Consider the following 24,441-nt stretch of genomic DNA (forward strand, 5'->3'; position numbering starts at 1 on the left):
GTCCAGACCGTCAGTATGAATTTTTGGTTGTTGACCAACCCTCCTCAATTTTATAACTTTGTGCAAAAGTTGGCTCCACTATCACATCCATCAGTGCTGCCCTGTCAGATATTTTTACCTTATTTTCGGTACATTTTTCCACCAAGATGCAAGTAGTTTAGAGTTTCTGCAACATTGCAAATTTGATGCTGAAAGCTGTGCTGTGGATTGTTGACCTTCAAAGTTTAAATAGAATGAGCAAATTTACTTGTGCCTGTGGACAATTTTAAACAGAAAATTTAATATGAAATGTGGTGATCAATCTGGCCCCTGATAAACACATATGCACACATGCTTAATGACAGTCTGACCCCTCTCTCTCTCTCTCTCTCTCTCTCTCTCTCTCGCAGAGGTGTTATGCATTTCATGTGCTTTCTAAATCTCACAGGCTGCACAGCATATTTTTCTTTTTATTTGCAAATCTCTACTACGAGGGTTTTACCAAAAGTAAGGTTCCCAATGAGCTACGGCCTTGAGGGAAGGTGCTACGCTAAATCTGACAACAGTGCCCTGCACAGTGGTCGCCCCACTCTCAAGCGGTTCACTACGTCACTCAGTGTTGGCAGCCATCAGAGATGTAAGTGTTGATCGCCGCTCCCGCCAAGTGCTAGGTTCGAGCAGTAATCTGGTTTCTCCATGCAAGGAATTTACCACATGTGAAGATTCATCGGCAACTGACTAAGGTTTATGGTGAAGAGTGCATGTCCATTCAGCACATCCACAAATGGTCCAGGGCTTTTGCTGAGCGTCGTACGGAAGTTCATGATGAAGAATCGAGTGGAAGACCACCAGTTTCAGATGCGATTGCCCAGAAAATCAACAGTGAGCTGCTCAAAGATCAGAGGGTCACTGTCTGTGAACTTGTTGAATGCATTTCTGAAGCTTCCCAGAGCACAACTGAAAGAACTTTAACAGAAATGTTGGGTTATCACAAGGTGTGCGCTCCCTGGGTCTCCCAGATGCTGACTGACAGACACAAGGAACGACGACTTGACTGTGCTCACAAGTTTCTTCAACAATGTGAGGAGGGAGGCAACAAGGAGAAGTTGTTGGACTCTATCGGTATAGGAGATGAAACGTGGGTGTTTCATTACACCCCGAAACAAAATAACAATCTCAACAATGGTGTCACTCCAGTTCACTGCCACCAAAGAAATTTAAATGCAGTCTGCAAGAAAGGTTATGGTGACTGTGTTTTTGGGATCAGCAAAGGGTACTCCTCATCGATTTCATGCAACCTGGGATGACAATAAACTCAGACAGATATTGTGAAACACTGACCAAACTCTGGTGAGACATCCAGAATCGACGGAGAGGACAACTGACAACGTTGCTTGTCAAACACAGGAGCTTTTGAAGAAATTTGGGTGAACTGTTAGGCCCCATCTCCCGTACAGCCCAGAATTAGCCCCCAATGATTATCACCTCTTTCCCAAGCTGAAGGAGCACTTAAGTGGCAAACGCTTCAATAGCGACGACAAAGTCCGAGCAGAGGTCACATGCTTCCTCAACAGGTTGGTGGGAGACTTCTTTGACTTAATAATACAAAAGCTAGAACACCGTCTTCAAACGTTTGTCAAAAAAAAATGGAGACTATGTTTAAAAATAGACGAAAGTGTAAGCTTTTCAATGATGTATAAATTAATAACAGTAAACAATGTTTTCTATTTGTAAAAAATATGGGAACCCTACTTTTGGTGTCATGTGTCTCTGGCAAGAAGAAACTCAGTTAGTCAGAATTCTGTGTAGGATCCTAATGTGATAAACATGTCTCACTCACCCTGTGGCAACCAGCCACCCGTTCTATGCCACCCCGTGGTGGTGTCACTCACAGCAGTTTTGGTTGTTTCCTAGCTATCCACACTGTTTCAGGCTGCATACACATAATGAGTATCCTCAACACAACGCAGAATACCACCAATGTTTTCACGAAGGGCATATTGCAGAGATGTGTTAAAGTGCAGCAGGTATCGTGCGACGTCCTTCATCAATTCAGGTTAACAATATTATAGACTGTATACCAGTAAACAGAAAGTTACTGTTACTTGCAGAATTACAGGATGTGGCAGGTGTCGGTGACACTTCTCTGTTTCTATGATAAATCAACCCATGTAGATCAATATTAGTGCTCTGCCACTGGACAACATGCAGTCAAAATTATGTGTGTATCGTGGTCATGAGAGTCCAGTGTTAGGCCAAGACAATCATTGAAAAAGCCAAATTACTGAAACACTGCCCTTTCTGATGGTTGCAGATCCACCTGTGGGAAATATTTTTGTACTGGATGCATATTCCACATCTGAGTACTCTTTTCAACATTTAGTTCGTTATATTCAACCTCTGACTCATGTGAACAACAGATAACATACATTCCCAACTTGCACCATTTTTTGAGTACAGATTAGAAAATACACTCCTGGAAATGTAAAAAAGAACACATTGACACCGGTGTGTCAGACCCACCATACTTGCTCCGGACACGGTGAGAGGGCTGTACAAGCAATGATCACACGCACGGCACAGCGGACACACCAGGAACCGCGGTGTTGGCCGCCGAATGGCGCTAGCTGCGCAGCATTTGTGCACCGCCTCCGTCAGTGTCAGCCAGTTTGCCGTGGCATACGGAGCTCCATCGCAGTCTTTAACACTGGTAGTATGCCGCGACAGCGTGGACGTGAACCGTATGTGCAGTTGACGGACTTTGAGCGAGGGCGTATAGTGGGCATGCGGGAGGCCGGGTGGACGTACCGCTGAATTGCTCAACACGTGGGGTGTGAGTTCTCCACAGTACATCGATGTTGTCGCCAGTGGTCGGCGGAAGGTGCACGTGCCCGCCGACCTGGGACCGGACCGCAGCGACGCACGGATGCACGCCAAGACCGTAGGATCCTACGCAGTGCCGTAGGGGACCGCACCGCCACTTCCCAGCAAATTAGGGACACTGTTGCTCCTGGGGTATCAGCGAGGACCATTCGCAACCATCTCAATGAAGCTGGGCTACGGTCCCGCACACCGTTAGGCCGTCTTCCGCTCACGCCCCAACATCGTGCAGCCCGCCTCCAGTGGTGTCGCGACAGGCGTGAATGGAGGGACGAATGGAGATGTGTCGTCTTCAGCGATGAGAGTCGCTTCTGCCTTGGTGCCAATGATGGTCGTATGCGTGTTTGGCGCCGTGCAGGTGAGCGCCACAATCAGGACTGCATACGACCGAGGCACACAGGGCCAACACCCGGCATCATGGTGTGGGGAGCGATCTCCTACACTGGCCGTACACCACTGGTGATCGTCGAGGGGACACTGAATAGTGCACGGTACATCCAAACCGTCATCGAACCCATCGTTCTACCATTCCTAGACCGGCAAGGGAACTTGCTGTTCCAACAGGACAATGCACGTCCGCATGTATCCCGTGCCACCCAACGTGCTCTAGAAGGTGTAAGTCAACTACCCTGGCCAGCAAGATCTCCGGATCTGTCCCCCATTGAGCATGTTTGGGACTGGATGAAGCGTCGTCTCACGCGGTCTGCACGTCCAGCACGAACGCTGGTCCAACTGAGGCGTCAGGTGGAAATGGCATGGCAAGCCGTTCCACAGGACTACATCCAGCATCTCTACGATCGTCTCCATGGGAGAATAGCAGCCTGCATTGCTGCGAAAGGTGGATATACACTGTACTAGTGCCGACATTGTGCATGCTCTGTTGCCTGTGTCTATGTGCCTGTGGTTCTGTCAGTGTGATCATGTGATGTATCTGACCCCAGGAATGTGTCAATAAAGTTTCCCCTTCCTGGGACAATGAATTCACGGTGTTCTTATTTCAATTTCCAGGAGTGTACATTGAACTTTCATGTCGCAGTTTGTAAAAGGGCATCAAATTCTGCTAGCAGTTCGAGATGAAGATAAGCTATAACTGGACAGATCAGAACAGTAGCAAGTGCTTTCTCTCATCTCTTTTCCATCAGTGGGCTTCCCTTTTCATGATAGCACAAAATCTAGGTGAATCCCTTTTGGTTGTGTGGTGATTTTAAAATTTCAGTCAATGCTCAAGAAGAAGTAGATTTAAAGCCTATTATGACACCCTGCCAAACTCTTCTCTAAGTTGTCTAGGGGTGAACTTCAAACCAGAATTTATCTCATGAAAACCTATTTTCAACTTCCTTAAGACAATGAGTTCAGGAAAATTTTGGTGCTGAACAACTGCTTTGGGTCACCATTCGAATCCATTAGTGTGACATTTCCTACTGTGTAAACAAAACATAAATAGTAACAAGACATACTAACAAAGAAGCTTTATGTAAATTACATCTCAAACAAAGGCTTTAAGTATGAATTTTCAAAATGTTATTTTTTCCAGCCTTCTGTTACCTACCTTGGGTATATTCTCCAAAAAAGGGCCTTGGATCACATGAGAGTGTGTAACTGGTCCCCAAATCGTTAAAAGATATCTAAGTATTTTTAAGCAATGTTAGCTATTATGCCCAGTTTATCTTGTGGGCAGCTTTTATCATCTACCAGATGAATTAGTTACACCAAAAGGAAGTTCTCTTTCACTGGTCAGATGCTTGACAGAAGTCATGTCAATACCAGAAATCATCCTTCTAGTCTGTACCCAGTTCAGTAACATACCAACCTCATTTAATGTTGACTCCAGCTGTGGATGCCTCACCACATGGTGTTGGGGCTGACCTGTCACATAAACCTGTCGACTGTAAGGGAACCTCTACACCCAATTTCTGATTTGCATCTGTACCTTTGCTTTTAAAGTGAAATGCGTTATGTAACTCCCATGAGAGAAGTTTTGTGTTACTGAAGACGTATGTTGACTGACATTGAAGCACTTACTAATTGTGCTGAAACCCGAGAAAAGTTTCAAGGAATCTCTGGGGTGTCTTCGATAGTTCAAAAAGACTTAACACATCCATTTCAAATGTCTAAATGGTGAAATTTCTTCACATGTAAGATAAAATGTATGCTCTCAGCTGAGTTATTCAAACACTGACTTTCTGTTATCCTTTCCGTAATGCATCAGCCTATTGCATGTGTATCTGAGCACAGGGTTGACAAACACTTTAATTATGTAACAGTTGCACAACTGGCCTCTGGTAAGAAAGTTTAACATCACTGCCTATCAAGAGCTGCCAGCTGTTAGTGATACAACAACTGTCACTAAACATGAGCAAAAATATTTACACAACTGACTGTCTTTCTAAGATAAAACATAAAGGAAGAATTCAATGTTCTAATGCTACATACTCTATTAATAGAATAAATTCATTTGATGATTTCACATCCAAAACTGCAACAGAAAACATTAGCAGTCAATTGCAGGAAACATTGGCTAGTTTAATTACCTTGGACAACACTATCCATGACTGACTTACAACATGGAATACAAAGCCAACGTCTTAGCATGTGGAAACTACACACACTCTGTGAAGTGGGTGATCCTGAAGGTAAAATACAGTACTGAGGGGAGACTTTCAGACATCACAGCGGACAGGACATTATCTGGGGTTTCTGCATAGTCATGCAGTCAGAGTGTTTGATTAACATTGATCAATTTAGAAGACATTCTCCGATGGCACTGAGCACTGAACTCACTTCTGGGAACAGTTCAAATGCTCTATTAAGGCAAACCCAAACTTGTCAGCTGTCTACAAACATGTTTATCTGGGGCAATATGCAAGGAGAACTTAAGAATGTGGTACAAGGCATCACTATAACTGCAGCTGCTTACAAACAAACCAACGAAATTTTATGCGTACATTGTGGTGCTAGATATAGAACTACCCATGCGCATCTCGACTATCTGGAAGACATCACCCCTATAACAGCTGATACCCCCAGAATCTCCTACCTTAATGTTTATTGAATGCAATAAGTGAATTCAAGCTCTGCAGACACTACTGGAGAACACAGAGGCTTATGGTGGAGTGTTAGTTTGAAAGATTCTTCAGACTTTCGTGGAAGACATATGTTGGCGCTAGTACAGATGGTTGAATTATCAGAAGGAACATTCACAAACTTGTGGCATTTTTGTCAGAAGAGGCAGAGGTGTCCCTGATGGCACAAAAGATTCTGTGGGAAACTTGCATGACAAATAACAGTTGAACATCTACAGCAGCCCTCAATATTCGATCTAAATCAGGACATACAGCACAAACATCTGAACAGAAGGTAAAAGCTCACTGTGTGTTTTGTGAGCAGCACAGTCACTGAGCACAAAATTGTGAGAAGGTGAAGGATGTTCATGACTGCCTCAGGATCTTGAGGGAGAGCAATAGGTGCTTTCTTTGCCTCAACTAGTATCAAACAGTAAAAGACTGTAGAAAGAGAGGAAGAGCATTTGTCTTTTTTGGAAGAAAACCCATCACAACCCAGTCTACAGCAGTTGGGAATACTCTACTTCATCGGCAACTCATACTAAACATGGTACAGTACAGTAGTCAATGTGAATAAGGGAATGTTTCAGATTCATTTATGTCCAGATAGTCCACGTGTACGCAATGGGACTCACAGGTAGAAGCAGATTTATGTGCTGCATATTAGATGGTGGCGGACAATCTAACTTCATCTGCAGGTCAATTATCGACAAGTAGTTGTGTATCACTTGCTAGCAAATCAATGCTTTTCAGTCTTCATTCACTATGTCACATTCACGGTGGTTAGTCCATTTGACATTGAGAAGTGCATGGAAAATGCTAACATTACAGTTACTGCGTTTGAGTATTTTCATTTCTTTTCAAGACAACCATCACTATATCAAGAGTTCACAAGGTAACACATAAGCGATTTACAATTGGCCAACCCTGCAGAAGGACACAATCTCTCCATTGAGCTATTTATTGGATTGGATCACAATGGGAAAACTGTCAACAACACTGCCCATACACATCTCATCATCACCGGCTTTACTGCCTTCAGAATTTGAATGGATCCCTAATAGAAGCTATCCCAGGATTTCTAAAAATCAAGTCATTGTTAACCTCATCAACCTGCCACTCACTCAAGCATTTTACAATGCAGTCCGAAACTTCTGGGATTTAGAGACAACAGGAATTCACAGTGATCATAACCAATCACTGAGTGCAAAGGATTCAACATTTCTTGAAGAATTTCACACTTCTTATTCAATCAAGGATCAGTAAAGAGTAGTTCATATTCCTCACCAATAAGCAGCTGTTCTATCAGATAACATCTATGATGCTGAAAAATGCTTCCTCATTTATCAGAGGCATCTTGAGCAGAACAATGTCCTGAAATGCTGCCTATGAGGGACAAATGTCAAGTTACATCCAGAATGGACACATCAAACTGGCTTCCTCCCAAAATTCAGATGACACCTTTTATTTGCCCCATCAAATAGTGATGAAAAAGACACATGGAAGCATCAAGTGGTGAACTACATTCAACACATCTTCACGTGAATGGTCTCTCCAACACTTAATGATGTCATGGAAACATGGCCAAATGTTCTTCCCAAAGTAACTGCAGTACTCATGCATTTTCAAATGAAGCAAGTTAGTCACTATCACAGATATTACCTAAGCCTTTTTTGCAGTTAGTTCTCCATCCAGACAACAGAGGCTTGAGGAGGTTTCTCTGTTAGAGAGACAATAATTGCACAGCAAATGAAGCAATTGACACGTGAAGAAGAATTACTTACTTTCAGCTGCATGTACCAATCGCAGATTTCCACAACTATTACCTTATTAGACCATACCACTTGCATGTAAAACATAGCGGCAGGTCCTTTAGATGAAAATGGGATGATAATGCTTTACTACGAACTGACATTACTCAAGGTCAAATCAAGCTGCCTATGTCAGTAGCCAACAGACTCTCGGCAATTGCTCAAAATATGGAAATCAGAAGGATGAGGGATCACAAGAACATCATGTGTGTTGAGAGTTCAGTGGACTACAGTAGAACTAGCATGAAGTCATTGATAAATGTCACAGATTGTAGGCAATAAAATAATATAACAAGAATTCACCAGTTTTTTTGACCCTCTGGAATTACTAAGTCTAGTATCCACAGTAGGAAAAATTTTGTGTCAAGGTACACGACTTCTTGGACAAATATGGGATGAGCTTTTGCCTCAGTATCTTGCCACTTGGTGGTGCACTTGGATATCACCTCTTCCAAACCAAGATGGATCACAGCCTCTGAAGAGGGAAGTATTTGCACCCACATTTTCTGTGACCCTTCCAAATGAGCATGTGGTGCACTCTTGTATGCCATATGCGCTGTAAATAGATAGTCTCATGTCCAGTTAAAAGAAGAAAGATTGGATTTAACAGTCAACATTGAGGTTATTAGAGATGGAACGCAAGTTCAGATTGTATCAAGGATGGAAAAGGAAATTGGGAGTGATCTTTCAAAGGAACCATCCCGGCATTTTTATGGAGCGATTTAGGGAAATCGTGGAAAACTTAGATCTGGATAGCTGAACACGTGTTTGAACTGTCATCCTCCAGGATACAATTCCAGTGTGTCAACCCCTTCATGTCCAGTTGATGTGTAGCAAAAGCAGGCTAGAATCCATGAAGAGGATTCTGCTGTCTTGACTAGAACTGCTGGCATCATTAATGCGATGAGACTTCTACATTACTGCTGCTACCATCATAGACATAAGTGGAGCAACTCTCTGGACTATCTCCATGATGACACTAGCTTGGTTAAGAGGTAGTCCCAACTCTTGAAAAACTTTTGCATTCAACAGGCTCTTAGAAGTTCACAAGTACACCTCACCATGACAATGTCTACATGGACCATCTGACAGGAGGAAAAGGCCCAAACTTCACATACAATAGACATTTGGTGGCATGGATCACCTTGGCTTTCAGAACAGCCCCATAGTTGGTCAAAAGGATGTCACAAGTACATTGCATCTGCTTCCTTGTTAGAAACGACAAACTCACACCCTGATCCACAGATCCTCCTCAAGGAGACACTCAACCATCAATAGATACGGAAAGATTTAGTTCCTGCTTGAAAATGTTGCAAGCCACTGCCCATGTGGTATGATTGAAAAGGAAACTTTATGACAAAGTGGATCTGGACGGAGAATTTATGGCAGAAGAAACGTTACTGGATCAAGTCTGCACAAGAGCAGCACTTTCTTCATATAATCAAGGCTCTGAAGGAAAGCATGCCACTACCCAATTGGTAAAAAATAATGAATCTCAATCTTTTGTTAGATGATAACCTGTTGCATTAAGGTGGTCATCTGCATTATGTCAAATTAACCATTCAAGAATGACATCAACTTATTCCTGGATGGAAACCACCAATTCAAAAGGCTTTTAATCCTACACACTCACAACTGTCTACATCATCTTGGGCTTAGAATTGTGCTTTCAGAGATTTGTTCCTACTCCTGAATACTAAACTTGTGTCACACCGTACAAAAGATTATTCATTTCTGTCACCCATGTAAAACACGTGATGTTGCTATCAAGAAATAGAAGCTGCACTAGCAGCCAATTAGGTCACCACACAGACCCTTCCAAGTCACTGGCATTGATTTTGCAAGGCCATTTTATGACAAGGCAGGAAGTATCACAACTAAATTCAATATTGTACTGTTCAACTCTCCTATGACTAGGTACATTCACCTAGAGCTAGTTCACAATGCAACAATGGATCAATTTTTGTTGCCGCTACAAAGATTTGCTGGAAAAATGACATTCCAAACACCTTCTACAGTAACAATGCTCAAACATTTCACACGCCAAACAAAGAGACAACTGAGTTGTGGTCGGGCATGTCTGTTCATAAGAGCCAAGAATACCTCATGCAACAAGGCATAACTTAACGTTTATGCAACAAGGCATAACTTAACGTTTATAGCTCCTGGTGCAACTTGATGGGGGACGATGTTGGGAGAAAACTGTCGTTTCAACCAAAAGATGTCTCCAAATATTATTTGCAACTCTAGTATCGACGAGGAAGGGTTACAGACTGTGCTCAAGAATACTGGAGCACCTTCAACTTGAGCCCAATCTCCCAAAATGGAAACAAAGTACTCTCTTCAGCACACTTGCTGATGGGGGAAAACTCAGCACTGCAACAGGACCCAACCAGCAATCTTAGCAGACTTGACAAAAGAACTCAGACTCCTTTAGAAAACAGCAGAAGTTCTCTAGAAGTGAATTTTATCCATAGTGGATGCTGTTGAACTCCATGACATAAAAGGTTATTTATCTGTCACACAACCAGTTTCGAGCTTGCACCCATCCTCAGGTGTTTATACATCCATGTACATGTTTACACTGCTGGAGATCACTGGATAAATACAAAAAAAAATTATTTGCTGGTGGCTAAACAGATACAAGTGAGACAATTGTAAGTTGTAAGTCAGCATTTGTCAAAAATATATCTGTACTTATATAAAGATGAAGAATCATTATCATAGTTAAGCTGTGGTGATAGTTTCTACACTTAGTTGCACACTTATTATCATTTTCATGTCCATATTTCAGTTTTATAAAGTTTAGCTGCATATTTCACTATTATGACGTGCACTCGTGAAATACACTGTGTTTACATACAAACATGTGGGCTATGGTCAAAGAACTTAGATGTAGCAGGTGTAAAGGTGTTGCTCATACAGAAACATATAGGTTATGGTCAAAGAACTTTGCCACAGGAAGTGCATGGGTGTTGCACATATAGAAACTTAAAAAGTTATTATAGACTGCAAAGTTTTTTGATACACATTATGAAATTTTTTGATTCAAATTTTCATTGCTAATTCAAATTTAGCAATTTTCTGGTGACACATTTCTACTATAGTATGTTTAGCAGCTAATGGGTTACAACTCATATATTCCTGAAAACTTATTGTCTTGAAGAATTTACTTTCTGTGCATGCAACATTAACACTTATTTTCTTTTGCAATTACCTGACCTGTATTTTGATTTTCATTTAACATTAATTTAGTTCCTGTTCTTGGCAATAGCCTTCATAAAAACATTAGTTTGACCTATCACATTAAACTTTTCATTTCAAAGTTTTCTTCCCCATCTACTTCATCAGCATATCTCACCTTCCCTCTAAACTATTTCTGGCTAACTTTTTTCTTTGTTTCTGTGCAGTGACAGGCCTATTTTCATAAGACTTCATGTAACAAATGAGAAAAGAAAGGGCTGAATGATGGGTGGCACAGAGTCAGTTTTGTGTTTCTGAATATCATCTGCCTGCTTAGCTGAGTGGTAATGAGTTTGCCTACCATGCATCGGGCCTGGGTTCGATTCCCAGCCAGGTTGGAGATTTTCTCTGCTGTAGACTGGGTGTTGTGTTTTGTCCTCATCATCCTTCCACCATTATCACGAACATACAAGTCGCCCAATGTGGGCCAGGTTGGAGATTTTCTCCACAGTGGACTGGGTGTTATGTTATCCTCATCATCCTTCCACCATTATCACGAACATACAAGTCACCCAGTGTGGTGTCAACTGAAATAAGGCTTACAACCCAGCAACTGAACTTCACCGAATGAGACTTACTGGCCAACAATGGCACACGATCATTTTGTCTGCATTCATCCATTCAACAGCTCCACTAATTTTCCAGTTACAGACTGCTCTTCCTCACAACATCCCACACAATGACAATTTTGACTCTTCAATTCTATTTTCATGTGGATTTCTTCCTGACCTGCCTACAGATGAGTATTAAAGCAATTATTCAGGGATAGAGCTTTTTCTAGTACTAACAGTATCCTTTGAAGCAGCTAGTTTTGTTTATTTGGCTGCCATTGTAAAATTTTGTAATAGCACTCCAGAATCTTGATACTTGTGAATCAGTGAAAATTATGCATACCTGTGACCCTGTCTTTAAAAAAATATATATTTACAAGGATTATGAGATGATACAACTAAAATATTTAGTTGGATTCTTCTTGTTTTGCTCTTCAGCTGCGAAATCATTTGAACTGTGAATAGCTGACTCTTCCTGCAAGTGCTACAAATAACTGGATTTCAAGGACAGAGATTGAGTGGTACTTGTGCATTACCTGTATTGAATGTACGGTGTGTTTACTGGGGTGACCAGCACGGCCTGCTCCCTGTCCATACATTGTCAGCAGTCTTCCTGTCAAGTTTACAGCAGCGCGGAAGCACCCTGCCTGCAACAATAGTTTCCTTACAGTGTCTATCGTAGTTTGTTTAATAGCTTCATGATTGATGTTTCAGTTGAGTGGTAGGGGCCACCCACCAGCCAGTAACAGTTCTTTCTCGAGTACCAAGTGGTCACTGTGTTTTTAGGTACCTACAGAGCATTGTCAAATGTGGTTGGGTGCGTGCTGGCAACACTCACCACCACTGCCACTGCAATCCCTCAGTCACAAAATTATTTTATTCAAGCTATATCACAGTTCCTGGTGGTGGTATACAGAATGAAATTAATGAGCCAATTTATTTAAAACAGTACTGCAGTCATTACCTTACAAATGACAGTTAGTAAATATTTTTATATAAATGAATACATCCACCTGCACATTAAAATATTTATTTTACTTATACCTACCATCTATAGTGAAACGATAACATCAATAACTTAGTCATAACATATAAAAAAAAGAAATTAAATTAAATTATATTGAAATATAACATCCCATAGACAGCCCACATTCATCCAGCCACCTACCCACCCCTTCTTTTCACATCATCCGCACGTTGGAAATAACGCTTAGCTTGAATGACACTAGCATAAGTAGTTGTTAATAAACCAACAATAGAACAGAAAAATAGAAGAATCAATGGTTAACTGAAGGAAATAAATTAAATTTCTTCTCTATAATTCCTTTCTGGGTTTGTTTCAAATAAACATTTTGTTACCTTTAGTCCTTTCATCATATTTAATCTGGACTTGAAAGCAGATAATCATATGTACAAAAGTTCACTACGTAATAGTGATTAGAATGACCAGTGTTCCTCCTCATCCACAACTCATAGCAGCTAAACACTGCCTAGCTGACCTTTTCAACTTGCCACATCCCCTAAAACTCCCAACCAACTCTCCACCAAATCCAGAGTCAAAGCATTCCCGTAACACTGTTGTTAACCTTTCCACCAAGTTACCCAGCTGAACAGAAGTTTCAGTCCTATCCAAAGGGCTTACCTTTAGACCTACACTCAAATTTAACCACACTGGACTTGTCAAAGACCTACTCTCCTCTTCCTGATCCCTGCAACTGAAGCACTTCTTTGCCAACAATCCCTCCAACCAAATCCACCCTAATTCCAGCACTGAACCCTGCCTCTTCCAATTCATACCAGCATTCCAACATGATCCTCCCTCCTCCCACCTAACCATCCACTGGTCATCTTCCAGGAATTCCTTACCTCCAATTTAGCCTCTCCATCCTTCCCCAGGTCCCTTCCTCAGAACACCAACCTTTTGCTAGAAGAAAGAACAGCCATACGTAACCTCACAACAGATCTTCACATAATCATCCTACCTGCAGAAAAAGGTTCCACCCCTGTTATAAATCGCAATACTACCTGGCAGAAGGCCTCTGCCAATTATCTGACTCCACCAGCTATAAACTCTGCCAAAGTGATCCCATCTCAGAAGTCCAACAGAAACTCCAATCCCTGCATACAGCCTTACGCTCTTCCCAGAACATCTCCCCTATGACACTATGCACGCCCACCTACTACATGCTCCCCAAAATCCACAAGCCCAACAATCCTGGAAGCACAATTGTGGCTGGTTATTGTGCCTCCCACTGAAAGAATTTCATCCCTCATTGACCAAAGCCTCCAACCGATTGCCTGTAATCTAGCCTCCCCCGTCAAAGATACCAACCACACCCACCCTTTTACCTCCCAGATCCCTACTCATCACAGTTGATGTCACATCCCAATACACCAACATCCCTCATGTGCAAGGTCTTACTGCCATTGGACACTACCTTTCCCAATGTCCTTCAGACTCCAAAACCACTCCCTCATTCCTCATACACCTTACTAACTTTATCCTAGCCCAAAACTACTTCTCATTTGTAGGGAAGGTATACAAACATATACGCGGCACAGCCATGGGCACCTGCACAGCACCCTCCTATGCCAACCTTTTTATGGGTCACCCAAAGGAGACCTTCCTGGCCACCAAAAACACAAAATCCCTAGTCTGGTTCAGGTTCACTGATGATATCTTCATGGACTGGACTCAGGTCTAGACACCCTACCTTCAGTGCTTCACAACCTCAACACCTTCTCTCCCATCCGCTTCACATGGTCCTCCTGAACTCAGCATGCACCTCCATAGTTATTGATCTCCTATCTGATGGCTCCATCTTCACCTCTGTTCACATTAAATCCACCAACCAACAACAGTACCTGCATTTTGACAGCTGTCATCCCTTTCACAGCAAAAAATTCCTCCCATACAGACTGGTCAACCGGGGTCAACATATCTGCAGTGACAAACTCTCTTGCTCAGTATGCTGAGAGTCTCACCAAGGCCTTCACAGGCAGACACTACACCCCAGACACAGTCCGCAAACAGATATCCCGTGCCATTTCCCCTCACATCCAGTGACAAACTCTCTTGCTCAGTATGCTGAGAGTCTCACCAAGGCCTTCACAGGCAGACACTACACCCCAGACACAGTCCGCAAACAGATATCCCGTGCCATTTCCCCTCACATCCCTAATCCTCCCACCAGCCCCAAAAACCAGCCACAAAGGGGTGGTCACTTCATCACCCAGTACAATCCCAGTCTGGAACAGCTGAAACACATCCTACACCAAGGCTTTATTACCTATCATCATGCCCTGAAATGAGTGACATCCTACATGAGATACTTCCCACCTCTCCTAAAGTGGTGTTCCGTCACCCATCCAACTGCCACAACATCCTAGTCCATCCCTATGCCACTCCAGTCTCAACCCCTTGTCACATGGATCATATCCCCATAGAAGACCCAGGTGCAAACTACACAATCCATCCACCCAGCACTTTCTATTCCCGTCCTGGCACAGGTTTATCACACCCCATCACGACTGGGCCACCTGTGAAAGCAGCCATGTCATTTACCAGCTCTGGTGCAATTATTACACAGTGTTTTATATTGGTTTGACTAGCAATCGGCTATCCACCACGATGAACAGCCACTGCCAAACTGTGGCCAAGAGCGAAGTAGTCCAACCTGTGGCACAGCATGAAGCTGAACACGAGGCACTTGATTACAATGGCTGATTCATTACCCGCTATTATTATCCCGGCCTCAATCTATGGTAACGTACTATCCTCACACCTTCAACCCAACAGTTTCCGTCCCCTCTGCTCTATCATCTCCTATGCATTCTTATCTCCCAATGTTTATTTGCAGCCCTCTGCCAATGCATCCACCTGTCTTTCTGTACACCTCTCCTTTTTTTGCTCCTTTTTTCCTCCGCCTCCCTGTCCCACAACCTCCTCATGCTGAGCCTGTTGGCATTCTAGTCCCTGCACACTCCACCAGACAATGTTCATCTCTCTCCTCACACATACACCATGCCCCCCCCCCCCCTCCAAATTGCAGCCTGCACCCCATGTGATAGCGGTTGTGAAGGCATGAGGTGTGCTTACTTGTGAGTATGGGTAAATGGTCTGTGTGTCTCCTTTACTGATAAAGGCTGTGGTTGAAAGCTTTTTGTAAATGTCTTAACTGTGCCCGTCTCCAACCTCACATTTTGTTTTGGTTTAGGGCGCAAAAACAACTATGGTCATATGCGCCCATGCAGATTTGTAGATCAGGAAGACAAACAGGAGTTAAAAATGACTACATGTTAATTCCAATTGAAGCAAGAGACGACAGCTTAAAACAGGGACATGGAGAAAGGTCTATAAAATATGACCTAGAGAAACAGAATTCCTGAACTAAAAATTAAATGTCCTTTGCCATATTGCTATGACGGATAAAAAGTAAAACATCATCAACAGCCCTGGCATCATTCACTAAAACGGCTGATAACTTAGACGGCAAACAGAAATGATAATGTGCGTGGTTAAAAAAAGGGCACTCCATCAGGAAATGGCGGACCATCAAAGGTTGAGGGGAATGAGCACAAAGTGGCGGGGAGCACCACTTGACAAATGGCGATAGCTAAGAAGACAGTGCCTGATATGCAATCTAGCTAAAATGATCTCTTCACAGTGAGGGATGAGATGAGGTCGTACAAGCCTCCGGGAGAGGAGCTTTTTCCCACAAAGGGAGGACCATTGGGGAAGCCAAAGTGACACCACCTGCTTACAGACAGCAACAAAGAGATCATAAGAGAGAATGTAAGAATCAGCTTCTGCACACAGGTACTGCTTCTGCACACAGACTCTTAACTGGGCTAATGCAAAAGGTGCCAGTGGCCAAATGGATGACACGATGGTGGACAGCATTGAAATGGCGTAAGAGGGACGGACGTACAGATGCATACATGAAACATCCATGGTTTAGTTTCGAACAGACAAGAGAACGGTGCAAATGAAGGATGGTGGTTTGTTCTGCTCCCCAGGAAGAACCACTGAGGACACGTAGGACACTGAGGGACTGCATATAGAGGGCTGCCAGGTAAGACGCGTCAGAGGACCAAGAAAGTTTCATATCGAGCATGAGCCCCATGAATTTTGTAGTTTCAATGAACAGAAGAGCAACACGCCCAAGATGTAAAGAAGGTGGTAGAAACCAATTTCACTGCCAGAAATTCATACAAATGGTTTTTTCAGTGGAAAAACAAAAGCCACTATTGATGTTCCACGAGTAAAGATGATCAAGACATCGCTGAAGACGCCGCTCAATGAGTCAAGTCCATGGAGAACTACAACAGATGGCAAAATCATCAACGACAAACGAGCCATGATGCCCAGTGGTAGACAGGCCAGTATAGGATTAAAGGCAATAACAAAGTGGACGACGCTCAGGACAGAGCCTTGAGGTGGTGGTGGTGGTGGTGGTGGTGGTGGTTAGTGTTTAACGTCCCGTCGACAACGAGGTCATTAGAGACGGAGCGCAAGCTCGGGTTAGGGAAGGATTCGGAAGGAAATCGGCCGTGCCCTTTCAAAGGAACCATCCCGGCATTTGCCTGAAATGATTTAGGGAAATCACGGAAAACCTAAATCAGGATGGCTGGAGACGGGATTGAACCGTCGTCCTCCCGAATGCGAGTCCAGTGTGCTAACCACTGCGCCACCTCGCTCGGTAGCCTTGAGGCACACCATTTTCCTGGATAAAGGCGTCTGACAAGGCAGAACCCACACATACCTTGAAAACTCAGTCTTTTAAAAAATTCCTGAAGGAAAGGGGGCTTGCGGCCATGAAGCCCGACGTGTAGAGAGTACAGAGTATATCAGTTCTCCAGCAGGTGTCGTAGGCTTGCTCCAAATCAAAAAACACAGCCACAGTCGGGGATTTTCAGAGACGACCATTCAAGACATGGGGGGGTAATGTGACAAGATGGTCCATTGCATAATGGCATGCTCTAAATCCACACTCTGCAGTGTTTAGTAAATTGTGAGACTCAAGTCACCATACCAGCCGGACATGAATCATATGTTCCATCACCTTGCAAACGCAGCTGGTGAGAGAAATGGGGCAGTAGCTAGAAGGAAGATGTTTGGCCTTATCAAGCTTATGTATAGGTATGACAGTGGCTTCACACCTGCATATGGAAAACATGCCCTCTGCCAGATGCCGTTGTACGGACAAAGGAGATAGTGCTTGCCTTCAAGAGAAAAGTGCTGAACACTGTCTGGTCATGGGGTAGAGGATTGGGATGAAGTGAGAGCATGATCTAGCTCCCTCATAGCAAAGGCAGCATTGTAGCACTCACCATTCTGAGAAAAGGAGGGTACGTTCGAGCCTCCTCTGCTCGTTTCCAATGGAGGAAGCCAGGGTGATAGTGGGAGGAGCTCAAAATCTCCACAAAATGGAGGCACAAGGTGTTGGAGATAGCAATAGGGCTCACTATGACATCATCTGCTTTTTTCAGGTCAGAAATTTTGGAATGGATCTCGATCCCAGAGAGCCGTCAGAGTTGGCCCACATGGCAGAAGAGGCAATGGAACTGTTAAAAGAACTAGTAAATGAAATCGAGCTAGCTTTTTTGCTATCCCGAAGAACACGACGACACTGTGCACACAGCTGTTTATAATGAATGCTGTTTGCCATCTTAGGATGACGGTTAAAATGCAGAGAGCATGTCTCTGCGCTTGAACTGCTTCGCGGCACACCTCAGTCCACCAAGAGAGTGGGACAAAGCGAGGTAAAGAGGAAGTGCGAGGAATGGAACAGTCTGCAACTCTAAGGCTAACATTTATATTTATAAGGTATTTGGCCTGGTCATCACAAATGGGGAAATGTTGTTTGTCAAAGGTCGCCAGAGAGGATTAGAGCCTCCAGTTAGCCTTATTAAGCTGCCATCTGGGTGTGTATACAGGTGCGATAGGAGTCAACAAATGGATAGCATACAGGAAATGGTCGCTCGAGTATGTGTGAGACGTTGAATGATGGAGGGATGTAAATGGTACAAAGGAAAAAGAATAAGTGAGAAAGGAAAATGTGGACTGCAACAGCTTGGAGCCAGGCAGTCAGGGAGATGGGTTGAGTATGATCATCATTCCGGATGAGCACCATGACTCCCCCATCAGATGGAATGCTGTCCTCGGAGGGGGCGGGGGGAGAGAGGGGGGGTGGGGGTGAAAGGTCAAAGCAGACTGGGAAGAAATGTGGGAGCTCAGAGCTGTTGTGAGGGCGCAATTTTGTTTCCTTTATTCCTGGAGGCAGAGTACAAGGGGACACTATGATTCAAGGAGCAGCTGTAAGTCTTCTTTGTTGGATCAAAGGCCATGAGCATTCAATTGGAGGGCAGTCATTATGAGGGAAAAAATGAAAGGGTGTCACCATGGCAGATGCCGAATACCAGCCTTCGCAGACTCACTGCCACAGGCCACAGAGGATGGAGGATCCTTCTCCATGAGGTCTACAGAGGCATAGGCATTTCCTTCTGTTGGTCTGCGGAGTTCAGGGCAGAAAAACAGTCGGTGGTGTGCACTGGTGACATGGAGGTTGGCCGGGTGAGAGTATCACGTGGTGACACCGTCGAAGAAGATCTCAGAGTCAGCAAAGGAGAAGACTGTTTCCTTTTGACTTCCTGGAGCCTTTACAGTTGGCAAAGGAAGACACAGATGTTTGTTGGCTTGAGGGATGTAGTAAGACTTCACAGGAGTACTCCTTCTGTCCTTTCTGGCCTGCCAGTCATGTAGAGGATGACTTCACGCAGTGAGGCGGAAGTTTGGTGACTAGTTGAACAGCTGGAGGAGGAGATGGGAATGCTACCATGATGCTGGGCGATTTCACAACAGTGGTGCTAAATTTGAGGTTGCATGTCTGCTTGGCCACGTCTTTCGTGGTGCAAGACGTAGCAAGAACAGTACTGTAGGTGTGAGATGGTAGATTGCAGTGTTTCTGACCACACAGCCCGATAATTGAGATACATGGGACAATCTTGGGAAAAGGTGGCATGATCAGCATTGCAGTTGATACAGGGGGGAGATGGAGGCAGGCAATCGCCCTCGTGAGCATCCCTACCACTGGTTACACACTTGACCGGGAGGGAGTCAGCAGGACTCTCGGATGTGGCTGTAACCATGGCTCTGGTAGCAGAGCATCATGTTTGGAATGTATGTTCATACTGTGCTAACTTCATAGCCTGCTTTGATCTTTGACAGTAGCACCACTCTATCAAAAGTGATAAAAAGAGTGCACTAAGGATGCATTTACTTTTTTCATCACTTGATGGACTCCAGTGACACCCTGCTCAGAGAGGTACATGTGGATTTCTGCTTCAGTCAGACATCAAGCAGCCTACTGTAAATAACACCACAGGAAGAATTCAGCATTTGATTGGCTTTGACACCAACAGGATAGCTGTGAAGGAGTGAAGCTGCAAGCAGCACACAAAAGCCGATTCTCACACAGTAAACAACCAAATCCAAATACAAACTGCCATTTGTAGAAACGATTAAACTTAAGTTGTAATGTTACCAACATGGTCACTTGACTAGAATAGAAATGAGGCACTGAAACCCTTACAGGCCTAAATCACACCATTGTTGACCCCACATTTAAGTGAATATCGGAGAAACCGGTGATACAGCTTTTCATGAATTTTCATAAATACAATGTGGGCCTACAGCACAGATCAACAGATTTCAGAAGCATGAATAACTACTACAATCCCACAATCGACAGTGATATGCTTTGGGCCCTTATGATTCTCAGATTATTATATGATGAAGTTCATAACTTAATATACTATAACTCACTCAGAAACCCACAAAATATGTTTACTGTCAGTACAACTTAAACATATACTGACATCCAATCTAATTTTACTATATAGTAAGTGCATTAGCATATCTGAGGAGTGTGCTATCATCAAGGAGGATTTATGGCGACCGAATGGGGATAAAAGTGTGCTGCAGTGTGCTGCACCTAGTGGCCCTGACTTAAACTTCTAGTTGAGTGGCAAGGACTAGCTGTGCACATCGTGAACCGCGCACATAGTTTATCAAATCCGTGTGTATTTGGCACGTAAGGCAATTACGTCATGCAAGTTGCACATGCACAAAAGCTCCTTAAAACGTGCACAACTGAAGGTGTGCTTGTAACCGTGATGGCAAGTTTCACGGAGTATAGAGGAGCAGTAGCACGGTAGATTGAAGTGCCGAATCTTTCAGATTGCAGCACGTACATGACATTTAAAATATACAAAGAAAAATAACCAATAAATCTGCAATCCGCAAGGCATCAATAGTTAGGGTGTTCATGCACTCTCGTGCTCTTACACAGCAGCCGCCAGTGGTTGGGGCAACTGAACTAGCCTGCTGCACTTTCACACAATACACACTGCAACAGGCTCAAACACAGCTGTCACCACTCACTGCTCTACTTCAACTGATCTTATGCTATCAACTTCACACAGGACAGGACAGCACAGCACACATGCCATCTGATGCACATCTTCATGTTACAACAGTCTTTTCATTACTTTTTATACAATCCTCATATATATATATATATATATATATATATGTGAATGATTTGCCTCTCTGATCCACAGCTGGCTATTTAGATTCTTGCATATTGTACAAAAAAGACAACAAGAAATGAAGTCATAATTTAAAGTCGCAAAGCTAAGTGTGAAAAATTAGAGAATAACAGTTTAAGGAAATCATGCAAGGAGAGATGACAGTGAAAAGTGCAAAGACAGATGGAGTGTAATAATTATCTGAGGACCTGGACTGAGGCACCACTCAAATCTTAGAATACATCAAGTAACAGCTGTCTTTAATATAAATATGTTCTCCTATGTTATGCTCCCACCAATTATTAGTATTTCCAAATGGACTCACCTGAATAAGTTCACGGAGGCCACGATCATCTTGTGTGACATCACTTGCTGTGAGAACATTCCTTTTGGCAGCTTCAGCTTCTCCCAGATAGTGTGTCACCATTTCAAGGACAGTGTCTGCCTACAATAAAAATAAAATAATAATCATCCAATTTTTAAATCCTGAAGCATAACTGACTTTAATAGTGTGAAAATAATATGGATGGACTTTTTATATTCTAATAGCTCACAACCTCAATCCCATTAACTCCATTTCATTTGAACACCCATACACCTATTCACATAACATGTTCTGTAGATCATACCATGAAGAAGAACCTTTCAGTCAAGATAAACATTGCAATTGTCTGCTAATCTTCTAGAAACTGCATTAATAATTATCAGCAAAGTTCTATAACCTTTCTTTGCTTATTAAAGCTCAATTTAGCTTACTGGAGCTCAATATAACAAAGTAACATTAAAAGGAAAACCACTACTTTGAAACAAATTGCTGCTTTCACAGTTATACTGACTTGTGTTTATCTCATATTACTTGTTTAATATCTGCATGACTATGATTATCACAGAACAACTGTCACAGTATCTAAGAGCCGTAAGAATCTAAGATTGTTTACATATATACAGTAATGTGCTATGCATCCAACAGGAATCTTGCTTGTAATATTCACACCTGTCAGAACCAACTGCCTTTGGGATTTTAATTATTACGTGCTTGTAGATGACACATTTTTAATTTTCATTTAATTATGAAGTGATACTCAATTTCCTGCTTTGTGTCTGACGAGAGCTTGTATAAGACCTTTGTGTGAGAATACTTTATCCTGCTTGTAACCCAACACAAAAATGACAATATCTACATGTAAATCTGCTCATAAGTGTATGGACTAGTAACCTTTATTCTGAAGTTGAAGATTCAGATGTAATACAGACATAAGATGAATCATTCCATTATATGCATATACTGAAATTAACCTCTTGTAATAGCTGATACTGTTGCCCACAATGTGGCAATGAAAACTCATACCAGTGTTATATGATAATGGAAACATATACCAAAGTTAATACCTTTTCATTTGCACAATTGTAGGATCACTCGAAAATCACTATTCCCATAGCATCCAAAATCAACTGATTATGTAAGAGATACAGATTTTTGTTCAATTATTACAGGCAAATAAAGGAACAATTAATACATCCAATAATTTTGTACAGGCTGTGATCCTAGTTCGAAACAATTACTATCTACAGGGTGTTTCAAAAATGACCGGTATATTTGAAACGGCAATAAAAACTAAACGAGCAGCGATAGAAATACACCGTTTGTTGCAATATGCTTGGGACAACAGTACATTTTCAGGCGGACAAACTTTCGAAATTACAGTAGTTACAATTTTCAACAACAGATGGTGCTGCAAGTGATGTGAAAGATATAGAAGACAACGCAGTCTGTGGGTGCGCCATTCTGTACGTCGTCTTTCTGCTGTAAGCGTGTGCTGTTCACAACGTGCAAGTGTGCTGTGGACAACATGGTTTATTCCTTAGAACAGAGGATTTTTCTGGTGTTGGAATTCCACCGCCTAGAACACAGTGTTGTTGCAACAAGACGAAGTTTTCAACGGAGGTTTAATGTAACCAAAGGACCGAAAAGCGATACAATAAAGGATCTGTTTGAAAAATTTCAATGGACTGGGAACGTGACGGATGAACGTGCTGGAAAGGTAGGGTGACCGCGTACAGCAGCCACAGAGGGCAACGCGCAGCTAGTGCAGCAGGTGAACCAACAGCGGCCTCGGGTTTCCATTCGCCGTGTTGCAGCTGCGGTCCAAATGACGCCAACGTCCACGTATCGTCTCATGCACCAGAGTTTACACCTCTATCCATACAAAATTCAAATGCGGCAACCCCTCAGCGCTGCTACCATTGCTGCACGAGAGACATTCTCTAACGATATAGTGCACAGGATTGATGACGGCGATATGCATGTGGGCAGCATTTGGTTTACTGACGAAGCTTATTTTTACCTGGACGGCTTCGTCAATAAACAGAACTGGCTCATATGGGGAACCGAAAAGCCACATGTTGCAGTCCCATTGTCCCTGCATTCTCAAAAAGTACTGGTCTGGGCCGTCATTTCTTCCAAAGGAATCATTGGCCCATTTTTCAGATCCAAAACGATTACTGCATCTCGCTATCTGGACATTCTTCGTGAATTTGTGGCGGTACAAACTGCCTTAGACGACACTGAGAACACCTCGTGGTTTATGCAAGATGGTGCCCGGCCACATCGCACGGCCGACGTCTTTAATTTCCTGAATGAATATTCCGATGATCGTGTGATTGCTTTGGGCTATCCAAAACATACAGGAGGCGGCGTGGATTGGCCTCCCTATTCGCCAGACATGAACCCCTGTGACTTCTTTCTGTGGGGACACGTGAAAGACCAGGTGTACCGCCAGAATCCAGAAACAATTGAACAGCTGAAGCAGTACATCTCATCTGCATGTGAAGCCATTCCCCCAGACACGTTGTCAAAGGTTTCGGGTAATTTCATTCAGAGACTACGCCATATTATTGCTACGCATGGTGGATATGTGGAAAATATCGTACTATAGAGTTTCCCAGACCGCAGCGCCATCTGTTGTTGACAATTGTAATTACCGTAATTTCGAAAGTTTGTCTGCCTGAAAATGTACTGTTGTCCCAAGCATATTGCAACAAACGGTGTATTTCTATCGCTGCTCGTTTAGTTTGTATTGCCGTTTCAAATATACCAGTCATTTTTGAAACACCCTGTATGTGGAATTATTGTTCCATCTTGGCTTATGTCTTCGTAAACTACAAATAAACTGAATCCGATTATTTTTTAAAATTACTGTCAAAAACACAATTGTGTTGTTAAAATGTGTAAAAAATCCAAGCTCTTTGAAGAGACATGTGGAAGATATGCATTTAACAACTTCATATTTATTGTGGTAATTGAAATTCTAGGATGGAAACAAT

The 24,441-nt window shown here is 42.9% G+C and overlaps 1 protein-coding gene across 2 annotated transcripts in view; it reads right to left on the reverse strand.

The window, feature by feature from the left end:
* Positions 1–24,441, reverse strand: part of LOC126092601 (trafficking protein particle complex subunit 12) — a 158,929-nt gene that overhangs the window by 104,552 nt on the left and 29,936 nt on the right. For both annotated transcript variants that reach the window (XM_049908298.1, XM_049908299.1), the window contains exons 3-4: positions 21,443–21,562; positions 12,063–12,173 (exon numbers count right to left, since the gene is read on the reverse strand). In XM_049908298.1, coding sequence (XP_049764255.1) covers positions 12,063–12,173; positions 21,443–21,562 — 231 coding nt within the window. The remainder of the gene's footprint in view (positions 1–12,062; positions 12,174–21,442; positions 21,563–24,441) is intronic.

The sequence above is a fragment of the Schistocerca cancellata genome, chromosome 7 (genome assembly GCF_023864275.1).
Source record: "Schistocerca cancellata isolate TAMUIC-IGC-003103 chromosome 7, iqSchCanc2.1, whole genome shotgun sequence".
Lineage (NCBI taxonomy): Eukaryota > Metazoa > Arthropoda > Insecta > Orthoptera > Acrididae > Schistocerca > Schistocerca cancellata.